The sequence below is a fragment of the Hirundo rustica genome, chromosome 18 (assembly GCF_015227805.2).
Source record: "Hirundo rustica isolate bHirRus1 chromosome 18, bHirRus1.pri.v3, whole genome shotgun sequence".
NCBI classification, from domain to species: Eukaryota; Metazoa; Chordata; class Aves; order Passeriformes; family Hirundinidae; genus Hirundo; species Hirundo rustica.
In genome coordinates this window covers 11,563,401-11,588,943 of record NC_053467.1, presented here as the reverse complement: position 1 = coordinate 11,588,943, position 25,543 = coordinate 11,563,401, and the positions used below count along the sequence as shown (strand labels likewise).

General features: G+C 61.9%; 1 protein-coding gene across 1 annotated transcript in view; it reads right to left on the bottom strand.

The window, feature by feature from the left end:
* RBFOX3 (RNA binding fox-1 homolog 3) overlaps positions 1-25,543 on the bottom strand; it is a 101,377-nt gene that overhangs the window by 13,433 nt on the left and 62,401 nt on the right. Inside the window, 2 exon segments of the mRNA XM_058422951.1 lie at positions 4,708-5,044; positions 14,977-15,021. Of these exon segments, the coding sequence (XP_058278934.1) occupies positions 4,708-4,809 (102 nt within the window). The 5' untranslated portion in view covers positions 4,810-5,044; positions 14,977-15,021.

Here is a 25,543-nt window from a genome sequence, read left to right as displayed (position 1 = left end):
AGTGTGACCAGCCCTGGGTGGGGACAGCGCCAGGCTGCTGGGGAGAGAGGCATCCCGTGGGCTGGAGGGGTCTGCGGCAGGTACAACGTAATTACCCTCAATATTTATCTTGTTGTTCGTCTTTTCTATTTTCTTCTTGTAAAAGAAAAGGAGAAAAAGACGAGTTTCTCATTTGCAAGTTAATTAGTCTAATTACCTCTAATTAAGGGCTCCCCACACAATGCAGATCACAAATAAGCTGCACTGTCGCCTGCTCCCACTCTTCTCTCCCCGGTTTTGATTTTGCACAGGAGCTGCTCGAAGGCCGTGGTGAGAACCTGGGTGTGGATCCTGGTTGGGCACAGCAGGGCTTGCACGGGATTTGGGAACAGCACCCGAGCCCTGGCAGGCAGTGCCCACGGCACTGTGGTGGCCACCACAAACGCTTCACCTGCTGGGATGCTCCAGGGAGTGAGGGGGCACACCTGCTCCCTCCTGGCCCCTGGAACGCCAAGGGAGGTGGTGCAGGTTACAGCCCTGCCAGGGCTGCCCATGGGCAGTGAACCCTGCATTTCCCAGCCTGCAGTTTCCAGCCTGCAGTTCCCAGCCTGCAGCTCCCAGCCTGCTCAATGGCACTGGCATGTCACTGGGTCAGTAGCCATAGCATGGCCAGGACTGCACAGCCCCTGACCACACACTGCGAGGCTCACACCAGCACTGGAAGATCCAGCTCCTCCCCTGGACACCTTTGGCACCCTTCCCAGCCTTCCCAATGCTGGCACGGCTCCCCACACCCTCCCAGCACCCAGCCCCACACCTGCCCACAAAAACCAGTGACTAACGCTCTTCCCGGAGGGGCTGCAGTGCCCCGCGGTGCCCCTGGCTCCTCCGTGGAACCCCACCATTGCACGGACACAGTGGCCCCACACAGGAGCCTCAATCTCGTGGGGAGAGCACCCAGGCAGCCGAGGGACCTTGAAGCTCCTGGAGGTGCCCAGGGTGCCCAGCAGCAGTGCCCAGCACCCTGCCCAGCCCTGGCTGCAGACCGTGGAGCTGGCCTGGCCTGGGGGCTGCACAGGAAAACCATGTTTCAAAAGCATTTTGCAATTTGGGTGCTGGCCCCTGAGCAGGGGCAGCCCCAGGGCCAGGGGTGGTGGAGCTGGTGGGGGCGGCCTGCACCCTCTCTTCTAATTAGCCTGTCTTTGTTACACCTCCCCTCCAACTGCATGTGATGCTTTAAAGAATGACAGATACTAAATCTAATTTAATCTACTCATTCACCCATCACTATAACATAAAAATAGGAATATACCTATAAAAAGAGCACTGCCAGGCAGTGTGGGCCAAAATCACGGCTATTGTGGGAAAAGCAGCTTTGCAAAGCTAAAATTAATGTCGGTGTTTTCAATATAAAAGAACCCGAAGCAGAAAAACATGTTTTTGGGGCTTTAAGGGCTGTCCTCACTGCGCAGGGCAGCTGCCATGGCACGGCCAGAGCCGGGAGCTACCGTGGCCGCTCTCGCTTCCGTGCGATGCACGAGCAGGGGGAGAAACCCGGTTTGAAACGAGCCCGCTGCTGCGACACGCGACAACGCTGCCCGGAATAGACCTGCTCCCTAAAAATATAACACGCTAAACTTGGCAGCAGCCCTTTCGGAAAGGAATTTTCCAAGCAGGATTTGCAGAGGCTGTTTCCCGGCGGGCCAGGCGCCGCTCAGCCAAGTCTCCTGTGCCATGGTGTGACTGTGAGCACCGGGGATGTTCCCGGCGAGGAGCGGCTCAGGGGCAGCACCGCAGCGGGGTTCGGCACACCAGTACCCATGAAGGGGTCAGACCTGCACCACGGCCATGCCGGGTACAGCACCCATGCTGAGCTCAGGGCCCGGCTCTACTCTGGGTCAGCACTGAGCCTTGTCCTGCAGCCATCACTTGCTCACTCACAGCAACAGCAGAGATGTGTTTCAAGCAGTGACCCATTCCTCTGTTAACAAAACAGGACACCAAAGTGTCCTTCCATACCCAGCCCCTCACTGAGCAAGGGCCAAATGTCCCTGCCTGGCTCCACCGAAGGATGTAGCGTTCCCACCGGCCCAGGCTGTTCTGCTGCAGTCATGCATCCACCCTCCTGTGGGCCCTGGTCCCCAGCCCTCCAGAAGTCCTGCTCTTGGAGCACGGCAGTGCCAGGGGAAGTTCCTGCACACTGTGGCGGCACAGCCCAGAATGCCACAAACTACGGCTCCTGTGGCCAGGCCAGGGTGGCCACATGGGGGGAGTGGAGCTGAGCGAGCTGAGAGGCACCCACAGCACCTGGAAGAGCCCCTGGCACTGCTGAGCCCTCCCTGGTGCTGGAAGAATTGAAGTTTTGCTGAGAGCTTCATTACTTGGTCATTCCTTCAAATCCCAACACAGCTGAAAACGCTGGGGCTGGGAGCTCCAAAACATCAGCAGCATCCTCAGGAGCTAATCCAGCCACGGGCTCCTGGTAGGGAGAGCACTGTCTGAAGGAAATGAGGGCAGTTCTTGTGTGCAGAGCCTGGCATGTCCCAGCTCTTGGCTGACTGGCCAGCCCAGCAGACTCAGTCCTGGTCACTGGCTCAGGCACTATCATAGCATGCCTCCTTACAAACCCACAAAGGGTTTGGACAGGCACCTGTAACCCAGGGCCTCAAAACCGAGTCCCACGGCACAGCCAACTCAGGGAGAGTCAGCTGAACCCTCTCAGGTGTCCCTGCCACACAGGTGAGCCAGGCCAGCTGGGCAGAGCCAGCTTCAGCCCACAGGCAGAAGCAGCACTGCTCCCTGTGTGCTCCTAGGGCGCAGGTGGCACAGGCGGACACCTCTAAAATCCAGAGCCAATTCAGAGCTGAAGCAGGTGCCGGGCACACCCGTTGAGGGGCCCATCAGCAGCCCATGCCCCTGCCCCATGTGACGTCCCTCTCCCTGATCCCTTGCTGTGACACACATCAGGAGCACCTGTCCCCAAGGGCTGGGTGCAGAACCTCAGCACAGGATAAACCCCAGGAAGAGGATGGAGATTTTCACCTCCATCGTGCTCATCAGCCGGGTGAAAATCCACCTCCAAATCCTGTAATAAAACCCTCCTCCTGGCTTGCGAGTCCGGAGCTGGTGCCAAGGAGCAGGAGGCTTCTGGGAGAGCAGGGAGGAAGAGATGCGGAACACAACGGTCAAATCAAACCAGGCAGGGCGATGGGGGAACTGGGAGTTGCCAGGTGCAGAGCCGCACACCCAGGAAAGTCGCTGCTTCCCAGGGACGCGCGGCTCCGCTTTGCCCGGCCCTGCCGGCACTGGGAGCACCCGTCTGGCCGTGCTGTCACCCCTGCTGCTGCCAGAGCCAGGCCAATCCATGCCAGACCGCCCCGCAGGGCAGGAGAGCAGCACAGCTGAGCCCCTCGCGTGGCCAGGGACAGGGGGATCCCAGCTGGACAGGGACATCTCCCATGCCGCAAGAGCGGCTCTGGGCCTTGCACCGGCTGCCAGTCCAAAGCATCCATGCGCTCCTTCCACAGGAACAGAAACCATCCCCTGGACAGGTCAGGGTTCAGGGACAGCCTTTCCTCAGCGTCACACGTGCAGCAGCCACAGACCTCGGAGCGGCTTTGGGAAGACAAGAGCGAGACCCGGCACAGCCCCGGCCGTCCCCGGGCTCTGCCCGCGGGAGGGTGCAATAAATCACGCAGCCCTGCCGCAGCCCCCGCGCGCCCCGTGCCCACGCTCGTGTAACCGGCACGGCCTCCCTGGCGCACCGCCAGCGCGGGAGAGGCTGACCCGGGCCTCGCCATCCCCGCCACCACCGGCCACGCTCTGGCCACCACCCCGCTCGGACACCGGCCACAGCCGTCCCGAGGGACCGAAGGCTCCACAGCCCTTCACGCCGGGGCGGAGGGCTGGCACCCGTGCGCCCGTCCTCGCCGCGGGGTGAACCGCGCCGGCCACGCCAAGCGCAGGGAGGATGCCATGAATTTTTAAACTCCTGAAAGCACAAATGGAGTGGTTTGCCTGGCTGGGAGACGGGATTTCCGACGCAGCGCGGAGGCATTTGAAGAAGATGCTGCCTCTCCCCAGCTGCTCTTCCCCTGGGATGACGGGCCCGGAAACCCGGCACTCAGGGCCCGGCACAGGAATCAGGGGACAGCAAAGCCTTGGCCCAGGTGAGGAACCAAACCGACAGCCTCAGCTCCCTCTGTCCGGACTGCCCAAGCCGGGCACCAGCCTGGCACCACATCCCCCTGGTCCCTCCGCAGCCCTTCCCGTGACAGCGGGACAAACCGTGCGCGGCCCGGCCGTGGACACGTGCCGCGTGAACACACGCGTGTGCAAGCACCGGCTCATCACCTTCCCTTCTCTCTGGAGGCTGCTCAGGCCACGCAGGAGCCTCGCTCCTTCATCCGAGCATCCATCATCACAAGCGGCGGCAGCGCCGAGGCGGGGAGGCGCTGGACCCGCGCCGGCGGCTCTGCCTGCCGCACTGCCCGCGCCTCGGCCCTGGCCGTGCTCCCGCCACCACGGCGGGGAAACCAGAGAAACCCCAAAAGCTGCAGCCGAGGACCCGAGCCACCCCAGCGGCACGGCTCCGACTGCCGAGGGGCTCGAGTGCGGAGGCTGGGAGGAAGCTGTCAAGCTCTTACCCTCCGCCGAGAGGGAACCAGCCAGAAACACGTGCGAACCGGAAAGCAAAAAAAAAAAAATCCCCCGGAGAGGGTGGCTTACCTGTTGGAGGTAGAGGAAGGCTGGAGGACAGGGGAGAGAGTGAGGAAGCATGCCTGAGTTGGAGACAAGGAGGCAGCCCGAGTTAGCCATGGAGCACAGCATGTGTCGACAGGTAGCCGTGGAGCTGTTCGCGGGTCCGTCCTCTTCCGCACACCGCTATCCACCGCTATCCTCGTCTTCCCGGCTGGCCCCTCGGGCTCTCCCCTCCTCGCCGTCCCTCCCGACCCCTCGGCGCTAGTTAGGAGGGTTCATCTGCGGCAGGCCGGCCGCGCCGCCGCCGGAGCAGCGCTTGGCTCTTCACTTCGGGGCCATTAGACACTGGCACTGAGCGCACGGTCTGCAAAGGGTGTGCGTGAGCCAGAGCGGAGCGGGAGAGAAAGGAAGGGGAGGAGGAAGGAGAGAGGGCTCGGGAGCGAAATAAAAGGGGTGGGAGTTGGAGGAGGAGGGGGAGTCCCCTGTGCATTCAGACATCAAACAGAGCTCTGTATAAAATGAAGAGAATCCGTAATGACATGAGAACAGCTGATCCCGCACTTAACCCCTCCACCGCCGCCGCTCTGCAGATGGCATCCCCGCCGCCCTCGCCACCCCGGCCGCACGCTGGGGAAGCAGCCGGGCAGGACGGGGGCCGAGCGGGCAGAGCCGTGTCCCCTCCCGGCGCTGGCTCCCGGGGGAGGAAGGCTCTTACCGGGAGCTCGGGTGGCGCGGCACGGGTGCGAGCAGGGGCGGTGGCAGGGCTCGGCGGGACTCCCCCATGCACACACCGCCGCACACGTGCGCACCGCCACGCTCTCGCTGCGAGACGCCGGCGCTGCCGGGCCACGGAGCCCCAGCTCCGCCTCCCCGGAGCCACCGGCCCCGCACGGCCCCGCACGGCCCCGCACGGCCCCGGGCCTGCCTTCCCTGCCAGACCAGCCGCGGCCGCGCCGCTGCCCGCATGCCCCGGGCACCGCTGCTCAGCCCTGCCGCGGCGTGGGAGCCCCAGGCAGGGCCCTTTGAGCCCCCCGCCCGCCTGCCGGTCCCACGGGCACCCCCTGCTCCTGGGGGTGACAGGAGGAATCCTGCCCCCCGGCACTGGCTTCCCTGCGCTCCCCAGAGCGATGGGCACCCTCTGCCCCAAGGACCACCCGCCGGCGGACAGAGGTCGGCCCTGGTGGAGCTCGGGAGGTGTTCTGGCGTTTCCAAGGGGTCTGCGGGGCCGCCAGCAGCCCCGGCGCATCCAGGCCACCCTTGCCGCTGTCACAGCTGCCGTGGCAATGCCTGTGTGCCAGTGCCCGCGAGCGACAGCCGGCGTGGGCACACGCGTGTCCGCTCGATTTCCCCGTCCCACCTCGCGCCTCCACCCGTCAGGGCATCCCTGCCACCTCGGGGTCCCTCCCCGGTGCCCCACACCTCGGCGCAGCATCACGCCCAGCTCCGGAGCCACGGAGGCTGCCAGGATGGCATTGTGCTGGGGCATGTAGGAAACGAAACCCGGGCTCAGCTCAGTTTCCATCTTGGCCAAATGTGATGCACAAAGGCAGGGCTGTGCCAGCAGCTGCTGATGCTCCGTCTCTGCCGGAGCCTCCAGCACACGACCAGCCGTTCGGAGCTGGGATTTTCCACAGTATCCCCAGGCAGAGTGACATGCTGCAGTGTCCTGGTACACTCGCAGCAGTTGCCGCTCCTGCTGCAGACACTCCAGAGCAGCAGCGTGTGGCATGGCTGGCCCAGAGCCACGGGGAAAACCTGCTGCAAACGCCTCTGAAGAGCCACCCTGAGAACGGGGTGTGTGGGGCCAAGGGGGTGCCAGCCCCTCCCAGGGGTGCCTGAGTTCTACACTCCAAAGGGATTTCAAGGAGCTACATTAGGGAGGGGACGCCAGGGCAGGGGGAGGCTTTGTCACCACCACCGCCGTGTGGTACCAGGCACCGAAAAGGTCCAGCAGTGACATCTGCCAACAGCATCCCCAGGCACAGCTCCTGTGGGTGCCCCACCACAGCCTCTCCCCCTCCAGCTCCAAGGACCACGACAGACGCAGAGGCCCCTTTGGCACACCGTGGTGCTCAGACCCCACGCTCCTGCTGATGTCCTCTTTCCCTTCCCAGGGACCCCCATGCCCCTGGTGCCATGACCTCCTGTGTGCTCCAGCACCTGGGGAGGGATGTGGGACAGCTCTGGAAGGCTCAGCTGAGGGGAGAGGGGCTCCCCCAAGAGCCTGCACTCACCCAAGCACCACACAGACCCCGATGCAGGGCAAGGGACACCTTGAGCGAGCCAACAGGCAGCTCCAAAGGCCCTGGGCCGGTCTGGCTCCACTGCAGCTCCTGGAGGTGACAATGGCAGGGCAGTGCCTGGCACACTGGCCTTGCGGTGCCCAACTAAGAACACCACGTGAGGCAGGAACTGGCTCCAGGATGAGGTAATCTGCCCATCCTCCCCCTCGCCGGCTCCGGCCAGGGTGACTCAAAGGCATTCCTGGCCGGTGGCAGCACCACAAGTGCTGGCACTGCCCTGAGCCAGCAGCGAAATGGGCACAGCTCTGGGAGCTGAGGAGTGTCGGAGTCGCCTCTCTCCCTTCTCCCGCCATCACCAACGCGTGCCTGGCTGCAGAGAGGCCCCTCTGCAGCGGGGAGCCCTGGGGGACGCTGGCTGGGCAGGGGGACCCCAAATCCCCGGGCAGCTCCAGGGGGGAACACCTTGCTGGTTCCCCTCACCCTGCTGCTCCCAGGGACGCTGTGCCACCGTCCCAGCCAACAGCACCCGTGGTGGCACCGGGGCTGTGCCCGGCCCCGCAGAGCCGCAGCCCCGGAGGAGCACCTCCGAAACTGAAGCCTCCCGGAATGAAAGTTTATTTATCTGTTTAATTAAGATGTGTTCACCAGGCGCACAGACCCCATTCCATCTGTCTCACTTACAGCCGTGTCCCAGTAAAATTAAACCTAATAAATATCAGCAGAGGGAAAGCAAAGGGCACGTGTGAGATATATGATCAAAGGCTGAAGTTGCACAGGGCTGCAGTTCTCAGCACATCTCTCTCTGCCCTTCGGGGCTGGGCTGGCGCTGCGCTCCCCCGCTCAGGATGGGGCTGCCTTTCCTTAAAATCAGCACAATTCCCAGTTTTTTATTTCTTTTAAATGAACCCTTCAGGGCTCCTTGGTTTTGTTTTCTGGAAGAGGGAGAACAACGTGACACCGGGACAGGAGTGGTCTTGGCCACCGTTCTGGTGCTGGAGCCAAGGGACAGAGCCTGCACTGAGAGCACTGGTGGGCATGCGCCCCCGAAACCACTGAGGGAGCTTGCCAGGGGCAGCAGCACCTCTGGCTGCTCCAGGCTCGGGGATGTACCTGCGGCACAGCCGAGAGCTGCCGGGAGGTGCCCAAGGCAGCCAGCGCGGCGCTGTCCTCTCCTTGGGAAATTCCAGAAAAGCTCAGGCCTCCTCCAAGGAACATTCCTCCATTTGGAAGCTTTATCCACGAGGAAGGAGGCCCAGAGTTCTGCGCGGGGCGCCGTGCCCCCAGCCCCGCTGAGCACGCGGCACGTCCCCTGCAGCTGCTGCACCGAGCCTGAGCACCCCCAGAGCTGCTGCCAGCCCAGGGCTGTCCCAGCTCCGCGCCCAGATTCTGACCCGCAGGACGCAACGGGAAATCCAGCGCCCGGCACCACGGTGCTTCCTGGGACCCCCGCGTATCCTGTCCCAGCGGAGAGGGACGATGCAAAGCCCGCGGCCCTGCTGTGGGGACACAGCGCTCAGCCGTGGGGGCTGCCCTGTTTGATAGGAGCCCGTGGTCCCTGCAGCACTCTCCCACAGGGCAAAGCTGGATGCTGACGCTCGTGAGAGCTGCCAAGGAGGCTGCAGGTCAGGCGAGACACAACCTCTGCCACGAGGGCCGTGAGGGTGGACTGGTGAGATCAGGTGCTCCAGCCTCCCTGGGGTCATCCTGTGAGTGCCGTGCTGGCAGCCCACCAGCACGCAGGGACAGCGGTACCAACTTAATCCTCTCCTCCCACCCGCTCCAAAATGCCCCCAAGCCATGGCATTAATTAATTAAAAGCTCATTAGTAGTTATTCAAAGACATCAAGCAATTAAAGGGAGGCATTGACAGTTCTGAGCTGCTGTGTGACAAGGAGCATCCCATGGCAAAGAAGGTCCCAACTTGGGACAGGACAGTGAGAAGGGATTGACAAACCTCCCCAGCACCCTGTTAAACCTCTCCATCCTTCCCTGCTCCTTCCTCCCCCTCCAGCAGCTCTCCGATGTCACTGGAGACACCGCCTGCTCTGAATTCCCAAAGATGGAGCACTCAGGTATGACCTCACCAGGTGAGGAGGGGACTGTGACCGAACCTGAGACAGCAGCTGTGGCAGCAGTAGGAGGGGAGCAGGAATGGAGGGAAAGCACATGGAAGTTTAATGGGATCCAGGGGAAAAAAACACCTCATTAAGATGATCCTGACCCACTGCGGGGGGCACAGGATGGGACCTGGGGATCTGTCAGCCTCTGGCCAGAGCTGCCAGCACCGTGCAGAACAGGAGAGTGGCTGGGCTGGTGCCCGGGGATGTTCCATGGCCTGCTGTGTCACCCCTCCTCTCTCGAGCCACAGGAACAGGAGCCCTGTGCTCTCCACAAAGCGGCATTTACTTGCAGCCCTCCGTGTCCCCCATCATCCAGCACGGACAGCCGGGGCACAGGGACCTCCAGCAGCCAGTCCCATCCGCGCTCTGGCTCCCTGCAGGAGACACGGCAGCTCCACGGGGACACGGCTCACAGCCCTGGCTGGGCAGCGTGAGCCAGAGCCTGCCGCTGTGCCTGGCTCCTCGCCTCTGCCCGCGCCGCCCTTCCTGAAGCCCTTTCACTTGACAAAATATTTACATGAAATGGCAATTAGGCTCCCTGGATTTAATGAGAATTAACCCGCAGCAACAGCACCGTGGCAGAGCAGCTGCTGCCGAGCACCTCGAGCTCATGGGCCGGGCGGGCAGCGCCGGGGAGCCACAGCAGAGCAAACAGCTGGACCATGCCTGCAGGGTCACCGGGGCCAGGGACACGGCCACCAAGGCCGGGGCCAGAGCCACCACCAGGCCCGGCACAGATCGAGAAGGGGAAGGAATGATGGAGGGTGACGCAGGACTGGTGGAGGATGATGCAGGGAAGGAGCAACTGCAGACCAGGAACCTGAAATGCCGCATTCCCAGGGCCCCCGTCTCCCCTGAGACCGGCTCCACTGCCTGACAAAGGGCTCCTTGAACTGGCAGCCCTGCCACTGTGCCTCAGGCTGCTGGGGGCTTTAGCAGCAGCCCCCAGGGTGCCAGCACATAGGACACAACAGGAGGGGTCCAAGCCACCCCAAGCAGAGGGGTGTGTGGCACTGACAGCGTGGGCATTGGCATCGGGCTGGGACCCACCTGAGCAGCAGACAGGTGAGGGCAACACCAGGGTGGAGGTACTCCAGGAGCAAACACTCCATCCTCGTAATAAGATGTTTTAAATGCACAGAGAGGATATTAAACAGGTGCTGTGACCCACGGCACACTTTATAAATCGTAGTATTTACAGACCTTCTTCCCCTTGCCCCACACAGGAATTACTGTACATTTGAAGACATTTTGCTTTGGCATCTCAGCCCATTGAGGTATTGATGACCGAGCCACCACAGCGCTCCCGACCCTCTGCTTCCTCCCCCTGCGAGGGAGAGACACCCGCGATGCCAAGAAATGACGCTTGCTGCTCAGCCGGGAGCGCAGCCCTGGCCCTGCCCTTCCCAACAGAGCTGGGGACGCCACTGTGCTGTGCTGGGGGCGGCTGGCTGGCTCTGTGCACCGCGTGGGACAGGGAACAGAGACCCTGGAGCGCCACTGCCCCACAGCCAGGGCCGTGGGGGAAGCTGTGCCTGGAGCTCCCATGGGAATGGGCACCCCACGCTGCCCCTGCCTGTCCCTGCCTGCCCGGCCAGGTCACACAGCTCCTCTCTGCTCTCGCAGCTCTGGTGGGTCATTAAGTCCCTGGGCAGAATTAGCACCGAGGCAGGAAGCTCTGCCAGTCCTGACAGGCTCTGGAGCTGTGGCAGCGCTGACATCCCTCATGACAAAGCACCTTACACCTGAAAGCTGCTTCCCTGAGAAACAGTGAATTCACATTATCCTCTTCCTCCTCCCCATGAACTCCTTTCCCCACATCCCCCTTTGCCTGCCTCTGCCCACTGTTCTCTGCCCCCAAATCCAGCTCCCTGGAGCATGTAAGCCCCAGCAGACTGCTGCAGCCCCCCGTGCCCTCACCATCTCTGTGGGAGCAGGAGGGAGCAGGTGGAAGGAGCTGGTGCCGCTGGCTTTCAGCCCCAGCTGGTGGGCTGGGATGCCAAAGGAAGACCCTCGGGGTGGTGCAGAGCCTGATACAGGCCAGCCCTTGCAGCTCTGGGGAAGGAGTGTAGCCCCATGGGGGGCTGCTGGCTCCAGCTCCTTGCCCTCTGCTCACTGCCCCAGCTCACAGCCACAGCCAGTGTCCCAGCCCCAAGCAAAGGGCCTGGGCAGACCCTGTCACGTCCCCTCCTCTCCACCCCTGCACAAGGGCAGGAGGGTCTCAGTCTGTGCCCCCTCCAGCCACGGCCTGTGTGCTCTACTGGTGCAGGGAGAGCTGAGCCCCCGTGCCCAGCCCACTCCCCAGCCATGGCCCTCACTCTGGGCTCAGTAGGGGAACAAAACTGCATCCCCACAAGCCTCAAAACCCCTGAGCAGGGACTGCTGTGGAGGGACTTTGGGGTCTCAGGGTCCCCATGGTAGGTTCCCCTCAGTAGCCTCAGGAATTTCAGGCCTGGGATAAAATGTGGGGGCTGCCCCACAAACACCTGCCAAGATCCTGGGTGGGCACCGTGAGAGGGAGCTGCTGCTCTGCACACACCCCTCACCTGAGTGCCCACTGTCAGCACAGACCCATGCCCCCTCCCAGGACAGCCCACCGGTGACCACCAAAGTACAGCTGGGGCACGGGTTCGGTGCTGGGCAGGGGAGGCAGCTGCTGCCCACGGCCAGCACCACACGGAGCTGGAACAGGGCAGCGCAGAGGCAGGAGGGCGGCTGGGGGTGCCCTCAGCAGGGACCCCTGTGCGCTGCCCCGGCCCTTCCCAGCGCCAGGCCCGTCTCCAGCACTGCAGCCCGTCCCCTGCCTGCTGCTGCAGCCGGGGCTGACACAGGGGGAAGCTCTGCCTGTACGGGGGCACAGCCAGGGAGCGGCAGCGGTGCGAAACCACCCCGACCCTGAGCACACAGGCAGGGAAGCGCCCACCCTCGGCAGCGGTACCTACCCAAAAATACATCATCGTGTCAGCGGCGGGGGCTGAGGCGCTCTGCGGGGTCGGTGGGGGGCCGATGGGCTGCTCCCGACGCGGGCTGCACTGGCCCCGCTCCTGCTGGGCGGGCTCTGTCCGGCTGTCCGGCTGTCCAGCTGCAGCGCCAAGGGCCGGCGGTCCCGGAGCCCTCCCTGCTCCCGGAGCCGTGGCGGTGCGAGTGAGCGCTCGCCGGTTCACAGCCGGCGTCCGGCCTCCGACATGCTGCCGGGGAGGGCAGGGGCCGGACGGCCGCCCGGGGTAGCCCCGGTGGGCAGTGCCTTGTCCACCCCAGGGAAAAATGGGAGAGGAGGAAAAAGATTAAATCCTCTCCAGTGTCTTCGGGGAGCGAAGGGATGGGCGGGCGTGTGAGGGGACGCCGGCCCCAGGGGTCGGAGAGGCGCCGGGGAGAGGGTCCAGGACCGGGCTGGGGGCCACGGCAGCGGCAGCGTGGGCGCTCCTGGCGCAGCGTGGGCTCTCGCTGACACTCCGAGGAGCCGATGTCCTGCCTCAGCGTTTTTCAGGCTACCCTGTCAATAAGGGAATCCGCCGCTCACAGTTAACCTGCGAGGTGCCAGCCGGTTCCCGGCCCCGCCAGATTCCGCAAGCCGCTGCTCCCACCGCTCGTCCCGGCCCGCAGGGATGCTCAGCCGTGTCCGGCTGCCGTGACGATCTGTCCCGGGAGGCCCAGTGTCCCTGTTTTTTGGAGCAGCCGAGCAGCGGCCCAAGGTGGGACAGAGCCAGCAGCCCCCGTGTGCAACAGGGAGCTGTGGGGACAGTCCTTGGAGCCCGGGATCAGCCACCAGGAACTGCAGGAGAAGACACCCAGAAATCTCCACCAACGCCAGGGCAGGCACTCCTTCCTTGAGCCCCAGCACTGCTCCTGCAGCTGAGCCCCGGGGCAGAGCAGCTGGAGTGGGGACACAGCCAAGGGCTGGCCACGGCGTGGTCCCTGGGGATAAGTCAGGGGTCCTGCACACAAGCCCCAGTGGCACACAGTGCAGGCTTGGCAGCCAGGCAGTGCTGCTCCTCAGACACTAAATCTCCATCCTGCAGGGGCACGGCGCAGTGGAAGGTGCAAGGGGACCATGAGCACTGATCCAGGCATGGTAGCAAGGGAATAAATAAGGATAAGGGAAGCAGAGGAGGGGGGGCGGGCAGCAGATTGGTCTCCGGGGCCCAGCTGGTTCTGACATCCACAGCCCCATAATCGTATTCAGAGCAGCACCAGGCTGGAGGCAGCTCTCCTCCAGCACGGCAATAAACGAGAGCAACACTCTCAATAATTCAGCACCAGGAGAGGGTGATAAAGCAGCAGAGGCACCACAGCAGGCAGCTGGGGCGGGGGGCTCCCTGCTCCCTCTTATATCTCAGTGATCCAGACCCTTTCCTCTCTCTCTGTGCCCTGTAAATGCAGCCCCAGCTGCGACTTGGGGTCCCCCCAGCGCTGCTGTATGGGACAGACAGAGGGGCCCAGGGCAGCAGAATGAAACTGCTCCAGCACCAGCAGACAGAACCTGGGGGGTCACAGGACAAGCACAGAACCACCCTGGAGCCAGGGCAGCAGCAGGAGCACCTCCCCAGCTCTCTTCCCTCTCGCACTGCAGCCGCCCACACCCGCACAAACAGAGCCCGGAGCCGAGCTGCGGGACACCCACGGCACTGCCCTCCCCTCCGCCGTGGATGCACCTCTCCAGACACAGCCAGCGCCTTCCAGCAGCCCCAGGACTGACCTGTGACCTCCGACCCCACACACAGCAGGACACTGCGAGGGAGCAAAGCCCCTCCTCAGCGCAGCCAGTGAACCACCAAGAGCTCAGCAAACGCAGGGGTGGCAGAGGTGGGGACAGTCCCGGCCCCAGAGCCCTCCCCTGGCTGACCAGCGCATTTCCCGGGCTCACAGCCACAGCCCAGCCTTCGTCCCGTTCCTCTGCCTCGGGCTACCTGCGAGCCCTGCTCCCACCCAGCCTTTCTGCCCCTCCTAGTAGCTCTTTTTCCACATTTCCCACGGGATCTCGGGACCCTTCCAGACCACAGTCCCCTCCCAGCAGGGCACCTCCGTCCTTGTCCTGAGTGTGCCAAGGATGGGAGTGCTCCCCTGCCAGACGCCTCTTCATTGTTTTGTACGTCCTGTAGCACAGTGCCACTGCTTTGACCCCATCGCCCCTGGTCCCACTGGCACCCCCAGCCCGTGCCAGGGCCTGGAGCAATGGATGCACCAGACTCATCCTCTGCAGCCCCTCGGCTTGCTTTGCTCCTCCGTACTCAATGGGGTGGACCTTGGGGGGATGCGATGTACGCCCAGTGATGGGATCCTCCTGATGCTGGGAAGTGCAGCAACGTGAGGGTAGGACGGGAAGGAGCCATCCCCACCTGACCAGCGGGGACCAGGCTGGCAGAGGGCATCTGGTCTGTCCACCTCCCACAAACATCAGCCAGGACCTGCCTCAGCCCGGGGACACGGGGAGCTGCTGTGACACCTCCCAGAACCCCAGGGACAAACATCTCCGGCGGCGGGCAGCTGCCAGGTCAGGGTGGGAATGGGGCTGTGGGCTGCTCTGTGCCCCCACTAAGGACAGGGATGGCTCCTCCAGGGATGGCTCCTCCAGGGATGGCACAGAGTACGGACAGACAGCGAGTCAGCACACACGGACACTCACAGGCACGTCAGTCTCAGCTCCACTCATGCAGGATTCACGTCACACCTGCGTGGGGCTCAGCACCGGGGGGGAGCCGGGGGCCGCTGGCAGAGGGGAGTGGGCGGCCTTCCCCCCGTCCCTCCCCGGGCTCGGTGCCCGCCAGCCCCTGCCTGATCCCGGAGCCTCAGGCTGAGGGAGCCGCCCTGCCCTGGCCGGCCCCGCGCCGAGCACCCACTGCCAGCCCCACACATGCAGGATCAGCGTGCAGGAGGGACCCGGGAGCAGCCAAGGCAGAGCCCGATGCAGCCACTGGGATCCGAACCCTCCGTACCTTTTATTGAGGCCAGCTCCTCCCGCGGCACTTGCACTGGGCTCTCTAGAAAAGACAGGGAAGAGGAGGAGGAATTAAAATCAATGATCATCATCAGTAACCTGTTACAGTCAATGCCGTCTGCTCATCGACGGCATGATGTTGGGATATGAGCACGGACGTGAGCGTCATTCCCCGGGCACTGGGAAGCCCGTGCTGCTCAGGAGCTGCTGGCCAGGCCTGGGGCTCAGGCCAGGGCAGCGAGCAGCATCAGCACCCACCAGCACCATGCCCAGGGTGATGGGTGCAGGAACCCCCCCTTCAGCTCCACCAGTGCACCTTGAAGCCAACCCAGCTCCCACAGACCACGGGCCCCTTCCCTGGCTCCCCCCGAACCCTGCAGAGCCCCTCAGAGCCCCGTGGGGCGGGACAGGGCGCAGCTGCCGTCCAAGCGCTGGCTGCACATCTTAGTTGGTGTGTCCCAAACCTTCTGCCCACACCAGCACAGCGACACGCTCCTGTGAGGAGCGATCCCTGCGGCACACGGCTCCGCTGCCGTCCTGGCTCGGGGCGCTTCTTGGAAATTAAGCCAAATTTCAAAGAAAACTTCCTGAAAGCTGCACTTCAACTAATTGGCTTCTGCAGCATGGCCAACGCAAACATTCATCAATCGTGTTAGACCCTCAGAAATAATGGGAACGGCTGATACATCCCAGGAGTGGGTGAAGAATGAGGGGGGCTGTGTGTGTCTGTACCCGCTGCTCTGGAGACCTGCAGGAGCTGACTCCCCCCAGCCCAACAGCTCTGCTCCCAAGCACTGGAGCTGCTCCCTGCAGGAGCAGCACCCCAAGATGAGGGTCCCGAGGGTGGGTGCAGGGACCCCGTGCCTGGACGCTGCTCCGAGCCCACGGACAGTCTGCAGACACCTCCGGTGGCGGCTCAGGAAGCAGAGGCTGATCCCAGGCACTCGTGTTAGCAAACACGGTTCTCATCCGCTCAGCAGGATAATCAATTATGGTAATTCCCGCCTCAATGAATCAGATTCATGGAGGAGTACAGCTCATTAGGCTGGTGCTGACTTCCATTAGCACTCTTATGATAAAACCTCTCCAAAAGCTCTCACCCAGCACGATGCGTTCACCAGGCTGGGGTCTCCCCTTTCCCCAGGCCAGGGCAGACCCAGCTGTGGGACGTGGGTGCCCTAAAAAAGGTGGTTGGGAACTCCCTGGTTCCCAGCAGCCTGGCAGAGCCGCCTGCCCCTAGCCACCTCTCCTGAGCTCTTCCATGGCTTCAGCTGGATCCCGGCTGGGATCAGGAGATGGCACAGCAGGCCCAGAGCGCTCCAGCAGCGGGGCTGGGAGTGCTGGGAGTGCTGGGAGCCCAGTCTGCCTGCTCTGCAATGAATAATTGATGCTGAGCTCCCGGGGGAGGCTCAGCGATGGGTAACGCCGCATTTCCCAAACACATTTCCTGAGAAAGGCGCCTTCTGAGAAGCTCCCCAAAGCAACGCGGGGCCCCGCAGCCAGGATGTGCCTCAGCTGGGATGTGCCACGCTTGCTGGCACAGACAGGGAATCGCCAAGCCCAGCTCCAGCCCAGGCAGAAACCTCTGGTGGTCCTGGCACCCCAGGGAGCAGGATGCTCAGCCAGAGCCTCCCTGTCCACACGGGCCAGAGTGGGAGAGGGGAACCCCTGGCAGAGCCTTGATGGAGGCAGGCAGGAGCAGCTCTGGGCAGGATCTGGGGGGATCTTGGTCCAATCTCTGCTTTTCTGGCCGAAATCTGGGCTGACCGACTCTGCCTGGAACCTTGCAAAGCCTCAGAGGTACCCGCTGCCAGAACAGGCGATCCCAACCCAGCTAAAACCACCGGGGTGAGAATCAGGGGTCTGCACAAGAAATGCAACCCCTGTCACCCAGCTGCTCGGATCCCGTGAAAGCTGCACCTCCTCAGCCCCGCTCCCCACGCGGCAACCTGAGGCAGGCCTGGCTCTGATCTGCTGGGAAACTTCTTGGTAGTTTCTCAAAGTACATTTTTAACCCCCGTTCCCTCCACCAAAAATCCTAAATTAATTTTGCTTTTAATTAAATTCATTAGCAAAGATTATCTGGCTGAGGAACAATAATGTCCCACCCCTCCCCCTGCAGCCCTCTCTATTTATATCCCCATATACAGAACAGCAGCGAATATTTCTTTATGGGCCATTAAAGGTTTAATGTTTAATTTATAACCACCTTCTCCGGCGGGTGGGATGGCCAGGCACAATGTCAACATTTTTAATTAAATGAGAAGGGATTTTTTTTTTTTTTTTTTTTTCTCCCAGCTAAGGAATATAAAACATCCCGTTCCCAGCAGCGCTGCAGGCAGGGGCAGGAGGGGCAGGGGCTGGGGCAGAGGCTGGCTCCTGCACAGCTGCTCTCAGGATGTTTCCCCCCCACCCTGCTCTGCCCAGGGCCAGGCCAGGGCTGTTCCACGCTGCTGGCCAGGAGCTGAGACAGGAGATGCTCAGAGGAGCCCTGGTGGGGAGGGTAAGGGGCCACCACAGGACAGCTCTAGGACTGCTCAGGAGAGTCCTCCAGGCAGCAGCTCAGGTCTGGGGAGAGCGTGCTGGGGACAGGGACAGCACACGGTGCTGCCCCCACTTTGGGAAGCCTCTCCCTGCTGTGAGGCCTGGCCGGGTCCTGGCACGGGGCTGAGCACCAGCTGCGGTCCCTCGGCGGGCAGAGTGAGGATGCGGCACCGCCACACTCGGCACAGCCCATGCCAACGTCACCGGTCACCAAACCCCACCTGAGAAACAGCCGTGAACCCCCCAGCCGAAATCCTTCCTGCAGTTTCTGCTGGTCACCGGCACCTTCTCCCACCCGGTGACTGCTGCTCCCGCGGCATCACCACCTCCTTCGGCGAGGAGAGCAAAGTGCTTCCAGCGCCCGAGCCGTTCGTGGCACGTGGCACCCGCTGGCACAGCAGGCACGGCCAGAGGAGTCTGACCCTCCTGGCATCCCACCGGCATCCCTGCCACAGCCCCTCATCCCACCCCCTTAGCCATGGAGCTGCAGGGCAGCGTGTCCGGCACCGACCGCCTCAGCAGGACAGCGCAGCCCCTCCTGCCCGGACAGCGGCCAGGGGCAGCTCCGAGCAGGCAGGTTTCCATTAATGTAGTATTTTATCTTCCAGGAGAGATTAAATCTCTGTACAGAGAAGCGCTGAATCAGCAGCTAGCTGGGGGTTCAGCCATGAGCATTTGGCTCCAGCACAGCCTGTCAGTGCTTCATCCTCCTGCATCCACACTCTGCCAGACATTGCCAGTCCTCAGCCCCCACGCCCTGCCCTTGCCACGCGCAGCTCCTCGCGCAGCCTGGCAGCCCCACGGCAGCTCCGTGCCGCACTAACAGACCCAGAACAAGCCAAGTGCCAGTGGCATGGCCGAGCTGCCTTCCTCCCTCCCTCGTCATCCCCTGCCCAGCACGGATGGGCTGGCAGGAGGTGCCCTGGCACAGCTGCCATGTCACCAGCGGGTCCCCAGCCCATCCCTCCCTGCCCTGCTCACACCCACGCCTCAAGGGGGTCCCTCACAAAGCCACGTTCCTGCTCCCACGGGCACGGCTCTCGTGCCCCGCGCTGACTGCGCGGGCTCCAAAGCCCAGGAGGAGGCAGAGCGGGCAGCGGCTGCCCACGCGTGCGCTGACGGGAGCGGCGTGCAAGGGCCGGCTGCGGGGAGCCAGCAGCGGAGCAGGGATGGTACTGTGCCGCTCACTAAAAGCATGAGTGTCACTAAATCAATAATTCATTTACTTTAATGAGATAAGTACTCGGAAAACTAATTGCAAACCTGCTCCATTTACTCCAACCCATTATAGCCCTTAATGTAAATGGCAGGAACGCTGCTGGAGGAAGGGGAAGGGCTTTGGGTGGAAGATTGTGTCGTCCTTCCCCTTCTTCTAAGAAAGAGAAATATCAGTCATCAGCTGGGACAGCAGAAGCCAAAAGAGCCGGTGGAATCACCGTGAGGAAGTGCTGATGACGGAATCACCGCATGGAAGCACTGACAGGGGAGCCAGAGGAAAACCCAGTCCCCCCAGAGTGACCACTGTCCCTCTGCCCATGCTGCCACCACAGAGGGATCTCCCAAGCCGGACGTGGCTTCACTCTTCCCCTGTGCCACGGACTCCCACCTGGAGCCCTGCTGGATGTGCACCCGCTGCAGCTGGTCACGGTAATGATCTGTCACCATTCCTTACAAACCACGCCCGGATCTCTGGCACAGCATCCCCCGGTGCGGCAGCTGCCAGCTCCTGTGCCTCAGCCCCCTCCCACCCCTGTCAGCCCCCACGTGCCCGGGGAGCCAGAGTGGGCAGGGGCGTCCTGCCAGGCCCCGGCACTTTCCTGAAAAGGAGTCGTGGCTCCCGGCAGCGAAGCCGCTGCGTTCCTGAACCGCGGCCGGAGCGGGAGCTGGGTGCCAAGGGCTCACTTCTCGCTTGCTGGAGCAAATGGCAGGTCATAAAAAGGAACTGTTACAGAAGAGAAAATGTTCCAGAGTCCACAAGGACCGGTCCAGGGTAAATCCATCTGCTCAGCAATTTAGCTAGAAAATCCTTTCCAATCATCCGTGCTGTAGGTTCTTCATCCCCAGCTGGTGGCTCTGGCCAGGGCCCTTCGCACTCCAGCAGCTCACATGGGGTTTGTGGTGCTTGGTGATCCCAGAACAGCTCCATCAGGGACACGCAGGGGGGGTCACACCTCGGGGAGAGGTCACACCACCCCTTGCAGAGGTCTGACGGTGGCAGTGGTCATGGGAACTCTTTCCCAGTCCCACGGGGACTCAGAAGAGCACATCACATCCTTCCCAGGTCCATATCCACGGCACCATTGTGGGATGCAGGAGGGCTCCCAGGGAGTGCAAATACCACCTGGAGCTCCAAGACCAGCCCTTGCACCTCCCCTGGGCAGCAGCAGGAGGCTGTCCTGGCAGCCACGGCCGAGGAGAGCTGGGATAATCCCGCCTGGCTGAGAACTCCACAGCTCAGCCTCGCACAGCTGCTGCAGAGATCTCCCTGCAGGCATCCCACTGAATCCCACCTCAGCCACTCCTGTCTCACAGAAAATCAATGGCAAGCATCTCAATTAATCACACCAGGGGCAAATTGATTAGGAGCCTAAATAAGGTCAACATGGTTGTCTGCTTATAGGGTGGGACCCCTTAATCATCATTTTATCTGCAACGGGCTGCAGAACCAGCAGTCACAGCAGCTCGGGAGCACAGAGGGATCTGCACTGAACTCCTGCAGCTCTGAGGGCCGGTGGCACCGGAGCCATGGCTCTGCCATAAGGAGCTGCATTCCAGCATGAGGCAGCCACCGGGTACAGCCCGGAGCCCCGAGTGGGGACAGCGAGAGCCCTCAGCAGAGACCCCGAGGCCCAGCTGTCACCTCCAGCTCCAAGGAGAAAAAAGCAGCAAAGCACTGCTCTGGGTACAGCACGTCCCTCTGACCCCACCCCAGCTGGGGGCTCCTTTGGCTCCCACTGTCCCAGTTGATGACCGATATTTCTCTTTCTTAGAAGACATCACCTCCCACCCCAAAGTCCTTCCCTTTCCTCCAGCAGCATTCCTGCCACTTGTGCTAAAGGTTGTGGCTGGGCTGGGGTAAGGGACAGAGCCACGACTGCTCCTCTGGTCCCCACGACCCCCGAGTGCTGCCCACGACCCCTTTGGCACTGGACACACCTCAGTCACTCACCTGCCGCTGCCCCAGCCACCCGCTGCCTCCTTTGGTTGTAAATACCGGTATAAATATTATAATTTGGTTTAATATTTAATATAGTCAGGTTAAATAAGCATTCCCAGCCCCATAAATAATCATTAACGGAGGATTCTAATTGTGCTGTTGGGATCCGGCTTCATGACTTATTTAGCGGGCAGACGCTCTTCCCCTCCGCGCTCCCCACATGCCGTAAATTAACCTGTGGCTCAACCTCTCCCTGAGAACCTGGCGGGACACGGCACGAGGAGAAGGATCCACTCGGGGGTGACACCAGGATGTGGAGCTGGGATGAAGCCAGCGGGGACAGCGGGACAGGAACACGGAGCAGCTGGGCAGGACAAGACTGTGAGAGGAGATGATGGATATTGGGGCATCCTTGGCTGTGGACACCTGGGCACGGCGTGAGCCCCGGGGCAGAGGTAGGTGAGCCATGGATGAGGAGCACCCACCCACTCTGCTCACCCCGGGGTGGCGTCAGCAGGGACACAGAGACACAAAACGCGGCCAGGCGAGCAGAGAGCAGGGGAGGCTTTTATCCCAGCCACAAACCTACTGTGAAATTGATTGGAAACAATAGCAAAAAACCAAAAAAGAAACAAACCCCAAAGCACCGAGCCCAACGCGCGGGGAATTGGCCAGGGGTGAGAGTTCTGAAAGCGCTGAGTGGAGACGTGAGGACAAGCGAAGTGGAGGAAAAACCTCCGTGTGAGTGTTTTCCCCTCGAGGGATGTACTGATGCAGCGCTGTAAAAGAAGGCCGGGGTTTTCTTTATGTAGCTTAATTTCATCTTGAAACGAAAAACAACAAAAGTGAATGGAAAGAGGTCCCTCTCTGCTGGGCCCGGGGGTGCCCTCAGCTCTGTGCCCGGGCAGGAGCAGCTCTGCCTGCCAGCTCCAAAGGAACAGTGTGCACCCCAGGAGAAGCAGGGATACCAGCCCAGGGAAACAGGCACATCCCGCCCCCCACACGCCTTGGGGCTGCTCCCGCCGATGCCATCAGGATGCTCACGCTCAGGGTCTGTCCCCAGTGTGCCCCGTGCCCTCTGGATATTAACCCCTGGGAGGGCTCCTACCCAGCTGAGAGGGCACCCAAAAGTGACAGTCCTTCCAGAGCAGTTTTCCTGTCTCTGGCATGTCTGCTGCAGGCTCTGCTCGTCCCGAGCACGGGTGCCCCAAACAGTGCCAACCCTGACGCTGCGCTGCAGCTCTGCGGGAAAGGTCCTGCTCTGTCTTTATTTGTCAGGATTTATATGAAAAGGGGACAGTTCAGCTCTAAATGTAATGATTTGGAAGAACAGCCCTCCAGTGGCCTCCTCAGCTAGCACGGCGTCAATACCATCGATTGCTAAAAATGACTGATAGCCCCGGCCCAGCACGCTGGGGGAGTGCTCCTTCCTGCTCCGAGACCCCAAACAACCCCTGCCCCACGTCCCCAAACCACTCCCTGCCCCTTGCCCGTGGGCAGCACAGGCCTTTGTGTACTCCAGAGGAGAGAAAGTGAGAGCTGCCTGCCTTGGATACACCAGGATCACCTGGGCAGCGCTCTGTCCTGCCGTCTCACTGACCTTCCCAGGGCAGCAACAAAAACCACACGGGGAAGGAAACGATCAAACACGAGTCCACAGCTAGGGAGAAAGAGTTATTCAGCTTGTTGGAAATGACTCTGACTTAACAGAGAAGAAATAAAGAGTTTTAAAATTAACGACACAAATGCCAGCCCCATTGTGGGGATATTAAACTCCACAATTATTTGACAACCGTCGGCAGAGTTCCGTCCCTCGCCAAGCATGGCCAGCACTGGGGTGGCAGCAGCTGCTACAGCGCAGGAGAGGTTCCCAGCAGCTTCCTGGTGACAGCCCAGCCAGCACAGCCTCCCCTCCTCGCTGCCGGGATGCTCTGCTGACCTCTGCAGAGCTGTGCCGTGCCGTGCCAAGCAGCTGCTCTGCAGGCCAGTGCCCACCCAGCCTCCTGCCAGCGCTCTCCAGGGAAGCTGCTGCTCCCGAGAACACAAACCCTCTCCTTGCTGCCTGCCTGGCACAGGTAGCGGCTACCTGGTCACTGTCCCCTTGGCCAGGTGAGCAAAGGGCAAAGCCTGGCCAGCTCTGGTGGCAGAGCAGCATCACCTGGCCCCTCACAGAACCCATCCATGGGCAGAGAAACACACACTGTTCCTGTAAGAGTGACTTCAAATGCCCAGAGACTCATCCTGATGCTGGCAGGGAGGGACTCTGCCGGGATCTCCACTGGAAACGGGATCAGGATTAGTACATGGAGTGCTCTGCAAGTGAGGTCACTGCGGCAAGAGAGCGGCGGCTCAGCTGCCACAGCGAGGGGCACAGCGAGGGGCACAGCGAGGGGCACATGGGGTGACAGTGAGGGGCACACGGGGGTCACAGTGAGGGGCACAGGGGGTCACAGCGAGGGGCACAGCGAGGGGCACAGCGAGGGGCACATGGGGTGACAGTGAGGGGCACATGGGGGTCACAGTGAGGGGCACAGCGAGGGGCACACGGGGGTCACAGTGAGGGGCACAGCGAGGGGCACATGGGGGTGACAGTGAGGGGCACATGGGGGTGACAGTGAGGGTCACAGTGAGGGGCACAGCGAGGGGCACATGGGGTCACAGTGGGGGTCACAGTGAGGGGCAGAGCAAGGGGCACATGGGGTCACAGTGGGGGTCACAGTGAGGGGCAGAGCAAGGGGCACATGGGGGTGACAGTGAGGGGCACACGGGGGTCACCGTGAGGGTCACAGTGAGGGGCAGGTAGGGGTCACAGTGAGTGGCACAGTGAGGGGCACAGCAAGGGGCATGGGGGGGTCACAGCTCACTCCTGCAGCCCCCTGCCCCAGCAGAACCATCCCTGAAGCCCTTTGGGAGCTGGAGCAATGAGCAGATGCTCTGGAGTCGAGGGCTCGGGGAGCACAGGTGAGCGTGCCTGTGACAGGAGAGAGAACACTTGTGTGCACAGGGCAGCGTGTGCGCCACAGCCTGAGCAGAGCTATTTGTAAATAACCCTTCATTAATAAGATTCGCAGGCCCTGATGGCTCGGTGGATTCCAGGCAGGGACAACGGCAATCTCCATTCCTCCATTCTCAATTACAGCTTCGGGGAGGGAAGCAGGAGCCGGCCAGGGTGAATTAGAGAGACTTTTGTCACGTTTAATATCACTTCGTTTTGCAGACTGCTGACACAGCGGGATTTCACAGCTTGGAATTTATGGTTCTTTTGAGAGACATGCGCAAAAAAAAGGAAGAAAAAAATACCCTGCCATCAGCACAAAGCCATCAACTCTGCTGGGAAAGAGCTGGGGTCTGGGGGACTCCCAGGGATCCCCAGGTGAGCAGAACTCAGCAGGCCTGGGGTGCAGCACTTGGATTCTCAGCTGCAGGTGAGCGCATCGAGGGGTCCTGGAGAGCCGGAGCTGCCCTGGCTGGGGTGTCCATGTCCCCCAGGTCCCTGCTCACTGCACTCCCGCCCGTGGCTGCCGAGGAGCAGCGGTGCCAGCAGTGCCAGGGACGGGGCTGCACGGTGTTATTCGGCCCCAAGGGGCTTTTATGCAAAATGACGCACAATATAAATGACTGTTGTAAACAGAGAGTTTAATAAAGGGCCGTGTGCGAATTTTACAGCCTCCCCAAGGATAATTAAAATTATTTATCTACTTACCTAGCCTGCCACCAGAGCAGTCTATTAATTATTATCTATTACACAGGGCCTGCTTTGCATGCTGCTGGAGCACTGCCTGCCGCCAGCACCCACAAGAACGCCCAGCAGCACCGGGAGCCATCACCATCCCAGGGTGATCCCAGGGTAATCCCAGGGTGCTCTGGACCCCTTGCAAACCCTGTGGGAGCATGAGGTACTCAGGAGCAGGTGTTTCTCCACCAACCCGTGGCCAGGTTTTTAAAACCTGCTTGGTTTTAATAAACAGCAGCTCCCCAGGGCCGGGAATGGAGTGGAGCCCCAGGCAGAGGGTGAGACAACGCTCTCCCTGCTCGACTCCAGCACTGGGCAGCCACAGGCACTAGGGATGGCTGAGGGAGATGCCACCAGCATCCCCTGATTGTGCAGCTCCTCGAGGGCCAGAAGCCCCCAGGAGAGTGCAGAGGGACACCAAGGGGCAGGGCAGAGAGGGCTCAGGGCAGAGGCAGCCGTGGCGCAGCGCTGCCCGCTCCTCTCCGTCTATTGGCGTGACAGAGCAATCATCGGCGCCGGGGCTCGGGCATCCCCCGGCTCCGCTCTGCACACAAGGAGACCTCAGGGGGCTCCGCTGTGCGGGTACTTAACGCTGCTTTATCGGCTTAATAAACGCAGCGATGCTGCCAGAATGTCCGAGCGGGCAGGAGCGGCCCGAGCGGGGAGAACGAGCTCCCGCACGGCCCCGCAGCCAGAGCCCTTGGCGAGGCACGGCCGTGAAGCCAGGGGGCCAGAGCAGCCTGGTGGGAGCGGAGGATCCAGCTGCTCCCTGCCATCGTGGGCAGCAGGAGCTGTCAGCTCTGCCCGTGGGCCATTAATCACTGCTGCAATTGCTTTCCCTGCCCGTCCTGCCCGGTCCCGGCACTGCCCTCAGCAGCTCCAGCGCCTGCGTGAGTGCAGGTGCTGTGGCACCTGTGCTGGGACCCCCTGCAGCCCCCAGGACGTGCTGGGACTGGCTGTGTCCAGGACCTTTCCTCTCGCTGACTAAGCTCAGCGGGTCCAAGTCCTGGTACTGATGGCACAGGGCAGAGTGGCCCCAAAGGCTGGTGGCAGTTCGGCACTGGAGCCTGTTGTCCTTCAGCAGCCACTGAGGCATCGGGGCTGCAGGAGAGCGGCTCCATCATTAGGAGC